At 35.9% G+C, this 12689-nt stretch overlaps 1 protein-coding gene across 3 annotated transcripts in view; it reads left to right on the forward strand.

Moving 5' to 3' along the window:
* The window catches only part of TEAD1 (TEA domain transcription factor 1), a 302844-nt gene that overhangs the window by 89215 nt on the left and 200940 nt on the right, over positions 1–12689 (forward strand). For all 3 annotated transcript variants that reach the window (XM_051964254.1, XM_051964255.1, XM_051964257.1), the window contains one exon: positions 7820–8075. In XM_051964254.1, the coding sequence (XP_051820214.1) occupies positions 7928–8075 (148 nt within the window). In that variant the 5' untranslated portion in view covers positions 7820–7927. The remainder of the gene's footprint in view (positions 1–7819; positions 8076–12689) is intronic.

The following is a 12689-nucleotide window of genomic DNA, read 5'->3' on the forward strand; positions in this document are numbered from 1 at the left end:
TTATTATTGGTTTTATCCTTGTACTGGAATGATAGTTTGGCAATTATAAGTTTTTAAAACTTTTTCTGACAGGAGAAAAGTAGAGGATTTCCTTCTCTTTCTATTTGTTCAGTCTCCAGATATAAGGTGGGAATTTTTTTGAGGGAGGGGAAAGGAAGATAGGGATTTAGTTATTATGGTGAAATTTCTCATATTGGGAACCTGAAGCCACTGTAAAGGACTGTTTTGTCTTTGAAGTAGTAGAAGGGTGGAGTAACCCGGGTGTAACTCATTTGTATGTTGTAGGATGATCCTGATACTGGAAAATTCCCCTGCCGATGACTTGATTGAATTACATTGTTAGTTGTCAACTACACCCCATTTTCGCCATAATGATTTGACCATCCAAGCTATAATTTGGTGCTATGGCACATAGTAAGCACTTAAGAAATGTCTGTTGATTATGGTGATGATGTTGCAGCATGTTGATGAGTAGGAAATGATTAACTGAGAGAAGTTATTTCATTTTGAACAGACAAGGGAAGTATTTGGTAACTGAAGTACCATTCCCCCCATGGAAGAAAAAAATTAAAGCAATATGAACTAGGAATACGTTTTTATTTTTTATATGTTTTTATTTTTTACTACATAGATTTTTATAGTTTTGGGGTTATTTGAAATTTGATTCAGATGATTATCATAAAGTCTTAATTTAGTTAGTTTTTTATTTTTTGTTTTTTTAACTTTCAAATCTGAAAATGGCTTCCATTCATCAAACTCAACTCTTCCTCCCTTTCCTACAACCTTCTTATTATCTGGTGATAGTATTTAGAGCTAGGAGCTAGTTTAGCCAATATCAAGTCTGATTTCATGTTCTAGGAAAGGGAAAGATGATTAACCCATAAAGTTTCAAACACAAAGTCCTATGATTTCAGATTCAAAATAAACTGTATTCTTGACAGGATGAAAGTATGGTTGATCAAATCTGAGTCTTCCTCCAATGCTCTATTCTTATAGAGATGAACTTGAGTTCTCACAGGTTATGTCACGGGATCATCATCTCTCTGGATGCAAAGTCTGCTGGTTAACTCTCTGTTAGCTGAGCAATAGTCTAGCTAAGAATGGAAAAGCTCCTCACTATAACACTGGCCCTTTTAAATCCCATAACACCTTCTTCAGGTGTGGTATAGGAAGCTTCTATAAAGATAGCACTACTGAGTTTTGAGGGATTGATATTGAAGGGAATGGTCCAAAGACCTTACTGTTCTTCTCATTGTTACTTTAGCACCTCTGCCTGGGCCACACCACAAATATAAAGAGAAAGGAAGCTATAAGTTAGTGTAGGTGAACCTCCCCTCCCTCTCGAGAGCTGGGGCTAGATTTGTTGGCTAAAACAAGTTCAGTAGGTTTCACTGTGAGACCCATTTGGCCATGTGGTTGGGCCTGGTCTGGAGTTGCTTTTCAGGGAGTCTGATTAGAAGGATGAAAAAGCCAAAGGAGGATTTCAGCCTTTGGAAGTTGTGACCCATGTCTATTTTTGGAGTATGTTATCATAAGACTATTAAGAGTTTCTGGAAGAAGGTAAGTTTAGGAGGAACCATCTACTGATGGGAAAACTAAAGAAAATGCAGATTATATCCTGATCAGTGTTTGAAAAGAAAGTGCAGAGAGAGAGAGAGAGAGAGAAACAAGCAGACAGATAGGAGAGAAATATTTAATTTGAGGTATATTTAACGTGGTGCCATCAGAAGCCTGGGTTCACATTCTGCTGTAGTAACCACAGGGGCAGCTCATTTAACTTTTCTCAATTTTCAGAGTTTCTGAATTTGCAGAGAATTTTTGATTTGATCAGTGTTTGGGGAATGCTTGATCTAGAGTAAAACCTAGCTTTGTCACTAATGGCTGTGTCCATGGGCAAGTCCTTAGTTTCCATACCTATAAAATGAGAAGGTTGGGCAAGATTGTCCCCTCAAGCTCTAATATTATTAGCCTATAGGCTTCATGTGAGAATTCTTTTCATCAGTTTTTTCACCGTTGCAAACCATTTATTGTAAAAATAATAATAGCTAACATTATTCAGCATCTGTTATGTCCTAGGCACCATGTTTAGGTGGTTTATAAATATTACTTTTATTATTACTATTAAATATTAAGAGAGGTGTGATTATTATCCACATTTTAAAATTGAGGAGACCAAGACAAATAGGAATCAAGTGACTCACACAGCTAGTAAGTATATGAGGCTGGATTTGAACTTAGCTCTTTCTGATTCCAGATTTGGTGCTCTATTCATTGTGTCATCTGGTTAAAGTTCAGAAATTATCTAAAGCTAATACAAGTTATGTGCCTTGTTACAGGATCACAAAGCTAGTAGCAACAACTGGATTTGAATCCATGCATTCCTGACTCCAAGCTCCTAGCATGATATGGTGTTTCCTTTTAGATTACTGATAAAAGGGGACTATTAGAACTTAAATGGGTGGTTGTGGAGTGCAAAATAGATGTTTGTAAAGCCCTTGGTGACTATTAAAATAATGTGTAAAAATCAGCAACTCTTATTATTAATGTGCCTTCCCTAAGAGAAAACTGATCCTAAATATAGGAGAGGTTTAAAAAAACTGTTCTTCAGATGAAATACAGCTCAAGTCTGTGTTGTGGAGTGAGGAGCTCCAACATATTTTATCCATTAATTTAATTTTTTCATGCGATTATCTTCAGGCCTTTAAGTCCTGAAATTAGAAGATCATGTAGAAATTGTAAACTCATTTTCTCTATAAGAATATTAACAGAAAGTTGTCAGTTGTCTTTTTGCTACATCATCATCTTGTTATTAGGTATTTGAGTATTCACAGGATGTCTTTGAAATTATAATTCTTAGATTTAGTGATTGGCTCAGGCCATCAAAGAACTTTTAACTTTGGGGAGGTAAAGTGAATTAAAAAAATCTTCATAAATTGTCCCTGGCTAGACCACATCTATAACTGATGAATATGTGTGTTGACAGGAACTGAGAAATGAGTCACATGCGGTACCATTTTGAATATATGTTGATTAATTTAGTTTAGGAAGTTTTTAATTTAAGAAATTTTTATTGAGCTCTATCTTGTGCCTAATTTTTGGCTTCTGAGATGGGTTAGGAGGAGTTGATGGATGACCAGCTCTGGATATGGCCAAGAACTCATGCAGGTGTTCACTCAAGATACTCTCCTAATGCTCTACTACTGAGGGTTTAGGGTTGCAATTTAACTCTGCCTTTGTAGGGCCCCATGGGCCTTTACATCCATGCTGCTGATATAGCTCAGCAACCTAGAGTTGTCTTGGCTGCTGTCCATTGTAGATGATTCCATCCTGTTGAATTTCAGGTGGATGCTGAATTCTCTCTGTATGTTTAAATCCTTTAAATATTACATAATTTTTTTTTTGGGGGGGAGATTATTAGGGTTAAGTCACTTGCCCAGGATCACATAGCTAGTAAATACCAAGTGTTTGATGCAGATTTGAACTTGGGTACTTCTATACACCATTAGCTGCTTTGAATACTATGGAATCTTAATAAGAGACATTGACCTAATGGTGGTCCAAAATAAGCCTTGACCAATTAATGGACCTTTTCTGATAAGCTCTTGAGTAAAGTAACATAAGCTAATTCTTGTTTCAGCTCTTTATACTCTGTGCTTCCCTCATGTCCTCCCTACATTCCCTACCCTGCTCCCACTTCCTGAGACTTGAGTGTAGGCAAAGCCAAAAAGGTATAGAAATTTGGATGTAGCTGTTTTAACATGTTTTGATATCGTTTGGCTTTACAAACCCTAATACTTAAAACAACCTCCCAATCACAACAATATTGCCTCCAAATCTAGCCCTTTTTATTTTATACCATGAAGAAGTCTTCTTCCTTAAAACTTGTAGAAGTTAGGACATTTTTTCTTATATGACGTAGCTTTTAGAGTTTGGCTGCCCTCTTGAACATGTTTTAGATTGATAGTTTCCCTCTTAAAAGGTTACACATAGAACTGAAGACATGAATGGACTCTACTGTGGTAGCAAGAGTCTGCGGTAGGCAGAATATGAATTCTATACTTGTATTTGTGAAGGCTAGCATTCTATTGTATTTTACTAATACATTTTTATTGATTTCTTTTGTGTTCAGATTGCCTACATTTCCCAGAATATTCTTCCATCCAACTCTCCCTGAGAGCCATTGGTTAAAACAAAAATTTTTTAAAGGAGGGAAACAATTCAACTAAATTACCCAAGACAATGGCAGTGGCCAAAGTCTGCTAAGAGCTTTGCTGCTTCCATCTGCAGTTCCAACCCTAAGTCTGCAAAGAATAATGGTGAGGGACTTTATTCATTCCATTAGTTTTGATCCAGCCACATCCTCTCATCCTTTTGGTTTTCTGAACAAACCAAAGATGAGATGAAATAGATTTCTAGAGCAAGGGAGAGTCCAATGTGTCTTTTATAAGCCTTTTTTTTTTTTTTAAAGATTCCAGAAGGAAGGTGCCAGATTTTGGGAACCCCCCAAAATTTATACTGACAACTTGGAATTTATTTGGGGAGTTAATAAAGAGTGTCTTTCTTTGTGATTTAATTTATAACTTGGTGTTTTTTCACCAAGGTGCAAAGAAAGATTTTCTGTGGCTGGAAAAGTACTTTGGGTGATACCTGAATAGTTGTATATGAAGGGTTTTCAATTCAGAGGTCTCATTTCCCCAGGGACTGCAAAATAGGAATGTCATGATAGAAAGGCAAAGAATCCTCAGCAATGAAGGACAAGTTCTAATTAGTTATTTTCTATTGAATAAGTACGAACTGTGGGCTACCTCAGGGAATCTTCTTGATGAGTCATAGGATTTGGTGACGCTCGGAAAACTTCCTGGGAGATTTCAGGTGCCCAGGAGTGCCACATGTTCATGTTCTTGTCTGGGTGCTGTCCATTTGGTTGGCAGTTGTTTTGGATTATGGCAAAACCTTTAAATGAGAACTATGCCCCCAAACTCTTTGCATTGGGTATATGCACTAGAAACAATAGCTGCATCATGTTCTCAGTTATCTTCCTAAGGAGCAAGCCTTGGAGTGAAAAACTTTTGTGCTTTGTCAAAAGTCAGAAGTCTGATATGCACATGAGCAAGAATTCCATGACCTCAGAATAGGGCTGAATTATCTTTCTCTTACTGAGGATGTGGTAACAATTGGGCATTTTAAGGGATCATAGATTTAGATCTGGAATAAACCTTTCTTACCTTTCATTTAATTTTTTTTAAATTTCTAAATAGAACTTTATTGTTATCCAATTTCATGTAAAGATAGTTTTCGACATCCATTTTTGTAAGATTTTGAATTCCATTTCCCTCCTTGCCTCCCATTGCCCCAAGATAGGAAGCAATCTGATACAGGTTATACATATACAATCATTGAAACTTATTTCTATATTTGTCATATTGTGAAAGAAAAAATCAGAGCAAAAGGAAAAAGCCACAAGAAAGAAAAGCCAAACAAACAAAAGTGAAAATAATATGCTTCTATCTGCCTTCCTTCTCCATTGTTCTTTCTTTGGATGCAGATGGTATTTTCTATCCCAAGTCTGTTTTAGCTTTTTCATTTTATAGATGAGGAAACTAAGGGCTAGAGAGAGTAAATGACTTGTCCAAGTTAGTTAGCCATTGTAGGAGTTGGAAATGAACCCCAGATGTTCCTGACTTCAAGCCCAGTGCTTGATATTGATTATGCTACATTGTGTCTAATGAGTTTTATGCCATTCCTTTAAGAACACGGGTTATATGAATATGTATATCATATGGAGGAGTAAAAGCATCTTTGAAGACCAAATAGTGGATCTTGAAACAATTTTATTGAAAGAAGGAACTATAGAAAGATGATAATCTTTTTTAAGAGAGTTTTTTCTTTCTAATTTTTTTGGAGGGTGGGGTATGTATTCTTGAAAGAGATAAGTTAGGGGAGACAATCAGACCCCCTTTTTGAAGTACTTTCCAAAACTGAATGATTCAGATGCATTTTATAGTACCATTGTATTATTCCTCTTTCTATTGGATTTTTATTGCTTTGGTGATTGTTGAACTTGTGTTTGATATTGTGTTTTTCACTTATTATGAGATGCCCAAGGGGAGAACAAGTGATTGGAAACTTCACTTTGAGAATGACCTATTCTGTAGCATGCAAAGTATAATTGGTAATTGTGTTAAAAAAAAAACAACAAAAAAAAACCTAAAACCTTTTTCTTGCCTTAGAATTAAAAAAGGACAAATCTTAAATCCTTTCTCTCCCCCTTTCCCCCATCCTCATCTTTAATTCTCATATAACATTTGACATTATTGGATATTTTTTGTTTTTTGGATTTCAGGCATATTTCTCTTTCTTGGATCTGTTTGCTTCTCCATACTTTCCTTTTCTGCTTTCCTCACTTGCTTCTTTTTTCCCAGTTCTTTTCCTCTGATGTTGTTCAAGCCTTCTTTTTTTAAATGGATCTGACAGTCTCAAATATGAAGATGACACTGAAATCTCCATCTCCAGTTCAGATCTCCTCTGAGTTCTAGGTCCACCTTTTCTGTTTATCTGTAGAATACCTTTACTTGAATTGCCCATTTCTCTCTTCAGATTCTATATGATGCCAACCAAATCTTTCATCTTTTCCCTTAAATTTATTTCTCTGTTGGACTTCCTTATTTCTATCAGTGGCCTGAGCACTTATGCTTTCTGTTGTAATAGAAACTTTAAGGCCATATTTTACTTTCTCCCATATCCAAAGATGCACTCAATTTCTGGCTCACCTCTTTGGTTCTCCCTTCCTCCTCTATTCAATATTTTTCTGCCCACCCTCGTTATTTATGTTAGGCTTAGAGCACTGTGATAGTGTCCGAAGGGGTCTTTATTTTGCCTGTCCCAGATTTGCCTTTTCTCTGTCTAGATCTAGCCTGGTCATTCATTCTTTCTCCCACTCCCCCCACCATCACAGTTTATCAAGTTAATTTAAACTACTCTGGCTAACATTGCTGTCTATAATCTGTCATAAATTGACCTTTCCAGCCTTGTCTCACATGACTCTCCTCTTGTAGGCTTCAGCCAAAATGGACAACACTCTGACCCCTAAACATGACTCTGCTTTCTCATCTCAATGACTCTGCCCTTTTGCCTGACTTCCTAGCTGTCACTTACAGCTCACTTCAAATGTTTTCTTTTACATGAAGCTTTCCCTGACCACTCCAGTTGTTGACCTTCTTGGATCCTATCTAGTACTTACTTGCATGTCACTAGTTTAGGGTGTGTGTCTAAGATTTCTCTTATATCCTCTTTCTAAAATGGGCTTTTCCTTTCCCATTGCATTTTTATTGCTATTGTGACTCTTGGAATTGTGTTTTTATAGTGTCTTTTGTATGAAGCGTTCACCATATGTGATCCACATATATATGTGTGAGATTCATATTCATATACATTAATGTACTTATATTTTGAATATAACTAACTCTACTGTAAGTGCCATGATGGGCAATATGGAATGAATACCACTCTTGGAATCACGATTAATTTGGGTTTGGATTATGAACATGGGCAAATCCCTTAACTTCTGTGATCCACAGTTTCTTGCTTTGTAAATGAGGAATAGAATAACTATAATGCTGATAATGCTTACTTCATGTGATTGCTTTGAGCATCATTGAATTGACATAGGATGATGTGGATGAGGGCAAAATTTAATATTAGGAACTAGTATATTAATTGGGATGGTGTGAAATCTTCCAAGAGGGCTTTATAGATATTTAAGTGAATGAATGTTTTTCAGGATTTGGGCCTTAATCTGCTTTGTTCTCTTTTTTTTTAGGTTTCTTTTCTTTAAAAGACTCCAAGCTTTGGCTTGGAGACCCCAACCGTCACCATTGAGCCCAGCAGCTGGAGCGGCAGCGAAAGTCCTGCCGAAAACATTGAGAGAATGAGTGACTCTGCAGATAAGCCCATTGACAATGATGCCGAGGGAGTCTGGAGCCCAGATATTGAGCAGAGCTTTCAGGAGGCCCTGGCCATTTATCCACCTTGTGGGAGGAGAAAAATCATCCTATCAGATGAAGGCAAAATGTATGGTAAGTCGCATGGAATTTATTTTTGCCGTAATTGGACAGGAACATTCATGTGATTGATGTTCAGAGGTCTGATTGCTGTATTTCACAAGCTTGTGTTGTTTTGGGGGATGGAGAGAAGCCAGGTGCCTTTACAGTTGTGTTTGGTAGATAGAGCTATTGTGCTTCTGAGTACACCTTCCTCTGGCAATAGATTAATCAGGAAATTATTGCTTAGTGGAACCACATGTGCTGTACCAGCTACTAGTGCTTAATGACTGGAAGTGAAGAAAAAGTAATTTCTCTGTAAATGGTGGGACTAACAAATGCATAGCAGCCGCAGCTCCTCACTCCAAATTTGGGTCTCCCTTCACCGTAGAGTTTTATTTTCTGGGCCACTTAACATTGTCACAATGCAGCATGGCCCATTCTTCATGGCATGAAGTGGTTGCATGTTTCTTCAATGCATCCCTACCGGAGAATCATCCCCCGGCAATGAATCTGCAGCCGGACCAGAAGTGAGTTCCATGTTCCACTCGCTCCAGCTGGTATTTGCCCCGAGAAGCTTCCTTCGAGTGTGTGTGGATGTGTGCACAGATTTTTGTGCTGGGATTAGTTGGGTTTCCCCTACCCCCTAAATAAATATTTTTCACTGTAGAGTTTTACTTTTGGCTACTTACCTTGTGAGAGGCAGATGGCAGGTGGTAGGGGGGGAGGGTCGTACATCTCGCCCGTCTAATTGTGAACATGAAGCTGACTGAGTTTGTTCTGTGACTTGAGACGAAAGAGACACAAATAAACATCCCCGGTTCGGAGAAGGCTGGGCACAGCAGCCTACCTGAGACAGTTAACTTAGCACCAGAGTAATTTATTTCTAAATAATTTGAAAGATTTTCCATAATGGGGTGTTGTGCCTTTAATCCTGTTTCTTCTCCATCAGGAACCGTAGGAGTCTGCAGGATAAACTAGCCCATACTGTTAAGGAGAAAGCAGATGGCTCTGCAGCTGCCACCAGCTGTGCCCCCCTTCTTCCCCTCCCTTCCCCCACCCTTCCTAGTAGAACTTGGATGATGTAATGGAAACAAGGAAAAAAAAAATTTTTTTTTTTCTTTCTCTGCTGTTGGAGTCTCTCACAGCCTGTCAGTGTCACCGAGAGGCAGAAACAACCCTTAAGGCCCTAGCTCGCAGCTGTCATGTGACCCTTGCAGCCAAATGAAACATCATGTCTGGAAAAATAGACTTGGGTTGAAGCCGCTCAGCTGCTGTGGGTGGAAAGTTTCAAGGCCTTCGGATCCCACTCCTCTCATGTTATAGTTTCTGTACACAGAGAAGGAGAGGGCTTCCCTTTTCCAGGCTCATTCATTTCTTTCTTTCTTTTTTTCTTAAAAAATGCATTTTAAAAACTTTTTTTTGTTGTCATTCTGAACTTAAAAAGCAGCATTAAATATGAGTATTTTCTTAGGCAAAGAATGGAAAAAGGATTTTTTTCCCCATAAAACTGGGAATCTGAATATATGTACCACTTGGTGTGTTTTTAAAAGTATATAATAAATTTGCTATAAGAGATCCAAAGATGTCTTGTATTCACCTTTCTCTCAAATATCATTATTTATGATTAATAAATAATCAAGCAAAGCAAATCCATGCATTGTATATAGAAATAGTAATAGAATGATAAGCCTGGAAACGAATCCTGAGTTCAAATCCTGTCTCAGATTTTTCCTATTTGTGTGACTCTCTGCAAATCACTTTGCCTGTTTGCCTTAATTCCATTCTCTGAAAAATGAGAATAATAATAGCACCTACCTCAGAGGAATATTATGAGGATCAAATGAGATAAGTGCTTATTTTACACATAGTTGATGTTTTAATAAAAGCTTATTTCCCTTTCCTTTTCTCTCTCCCCTCATTTCTATTTATATTCTTTGACTCATGTAATGGAGATAGCTCTTGTTCTTATATATTTGTATCATTTCTCTATTTATAACAGGTCTTTGTAAGAGAAATTACACCTTTGTAAGAGAAACTTGATGCAAAGATTATTTCCCCATTAAGCATTTTCCTTCAACTTTTAGCTTCAGTAATTTGTTCAAATTTTTTTTTATATAATAAAAACTGTTTATTTCATGTCCTGTGATCAAATTAAATCAAATTGACAAACATTTATCAAGCACATACTATGTACTAGGCACTCTGCTAAACATATATGGAGATATGTTTATAATATATATGTGTGTATAACGTATATATGTAACAGGATATGAAGAAAGCAAGAGGAAAAAAAGGCTGTTAATCTCTGCTTATTCACAAAAATTCCCTCATTCAGAGTTGGGAATTCCATTGTTTATCCAGTCTATTTACAATATTATTTTTCACATTGAGATTTTTGTTATTCAGTTATGACTGCCTCTCCATGACCCTATTTGGGGTTTTCATGGCAGAGATATTGGAGTGGTTTGTTATTTCCTTCTCCAACTTATTTTACAGATGAGGAAATTGAGTCAAGCAGGGTTAAGTGATTTACCCAGTGTCACATAGCTATTAAGTGTCTGGCCAGATTTGAACTCAGGAGGATGTCTTCCTTACTCAGTGCACTCTATACATTGTCATCTAACTGCTCCATCTTACATTTAATAACCCTTTACTATTATTTGTTGAATGATAGAATGAATTTTTTTTTTCCCACATAAATGTTGTTGGTTTTTTGGCCATATTGATTTAAGTACCTACTATGGGCCAAGCACTATGGCACCACTTGTTGTAGTATGTGGAGTGAGATATTTTGCCAGCCTGCTTTCTTGTTTGCCCAGATGTTTTGAATAGTTGAGATCACTTTGGTTTAATTATTGCTGGTTCCATTTGTTTCTTAATATTGTATACTTAATCTGCCCCACTGATCATCATCTCTATTTTTTTTAAATTAAAGCTTTTTATTTTTCAAAACTAATGCATAGATAATTCCTCAACATTAACCCTTACAAAACTTTGTGTTCCAATTTTCCCCTCCTTCTCCCCACTCCCTCCCAAGTAGTCCATTATCTGTTAAACATGGTAAAATTTTGTTAAATCCAAATATGCATACATATTTATACAATTATCTTGCTGCACAAGAAAAATCAAATCAAACTGGAAAAAAATGAGAAAGAAAATAAAATGCAAACAAACAACAACAAAAAGAGTGAAAATGCTATGTTGTGAACCACACTCAGTTCCCATAGTCTTCTCTTTGGGTGTAGATGGGAGTATGAAATATCTTTGACAAATACTGCTTTGTACTATAGTTTGATCTTTGATACTACTTTTTAAGCCCCTACCACTCCTTCCCTCTTTTCCCCTCCCACGTTTTTTTTTTTTTTTGAAATTTTAATCTTTTTTTTTCTATTAAGATACATTTTGTCATTTTTTTTCTCCCAACTCTCTAAAGTAATTTTTGGATGGATTTGTATGGCACTGAATATTTAATTGAGGTATCATTGCCATTTTTATTATGTTGGTATAGCCACGTATGAACATTTAGTATTTTTGAAATTATTCAGCTTTTTCTTTATTTCTGTAAAGAACATTTACAGTTGTATTTATATAGTTTCTGTGTAGATTCCCAAATAGTTTTTGTATTTTGAGTTATGCTGCAAGGAATTTATCTCCTGATTCTGGGTTTTGTTGGTAATAGGCTGATAATTTTTGTGGATTATACTGCTACTTTGCTTATATTAATATTTCAATTTTTAAAAACTAAATCTCTAGAATTCCTTAAAGAAATCTTCACATTCTCTTTGAAAAAGTGATAATTTTGTTTTGCCTTTGCTTATTTTCTCATTTTTTTTTGTTACTGAAAGTAACACTTTCAGAACTATATAAAATAGTGGTGACAATGGCCATCCTTGCTTAATCCATGATCCTATTAAAAAGGCTTACTAGAGTTTATTTTTCTCTCCTAATCTCTCCCAACCCCAGCTCTTATTTTTATTTTTCAGAGTTTTTGGTTTTAATTTTGTTAATCTTTTTTTTTTTTTTGGTTATTGAAAATTTGTAATTTTGTTAAATTGCTTTTTAAAATTTTTAAAATTATATGCCCAATTCATCGATCTCTTCTTGTTCTTTGTGTCTTACTCTGTCTCCAAACTTTCCCACAAAGACTAATTTGATTTCATTTCAATATAGACTTCATTTAAATTGTTTTTTTTTCTCTTAAGGTGCTTCATTGACTATAATTTTTATATTTAATATTCTCTAATGGTTCTATTTAATATCTGTGCTTTCAGCCTTTTTGAAGTTCTGTGACCTAATATAGTTTTTTTAAAAATGTATTTTGGGGACCCCTGAATATCCCCAAGGTAAAAACTTTTCAAATTATTAAGATTTTTAGTTTCTGATATGACATATGCCAATATCTATATCTCCCTAGCAAAAGCTCTTGGAGGGGGGAGTCCTCGATTTTTAATAATATTAAGTGATCATGAAAGCTAAAAGTATGAGGATTGGTGGTAAATGATTTTTGTGATGATGCTATATGTTTCTGAATAATAGGTATATTTCTGTTCAATCTCAGTAACGGTCTATCATATTTCATCCATATAAAGATGTTTTCAGGCCCTTAATTTCCTTCTTGCTTATCTTTTTGTTAGATTTGTCTACTAA

This window comes from Antechinus flavipes, chromosome 6, assembly GCF_016432865.1.
Source record: "Antechinus flavipes isolate AdamAnt ecotype Samford, QLD, Australia chromosome 6, AdamAnt_v2, whole genome shotgun sequence".
Taxonomy (NCBI): domain Eukaryota; kingdom Metazoa; phylum Chordata; class Mammalia; order Dasyuromorphia; family Dasyuridae; genus Antechinus; species Antechinus flavipes.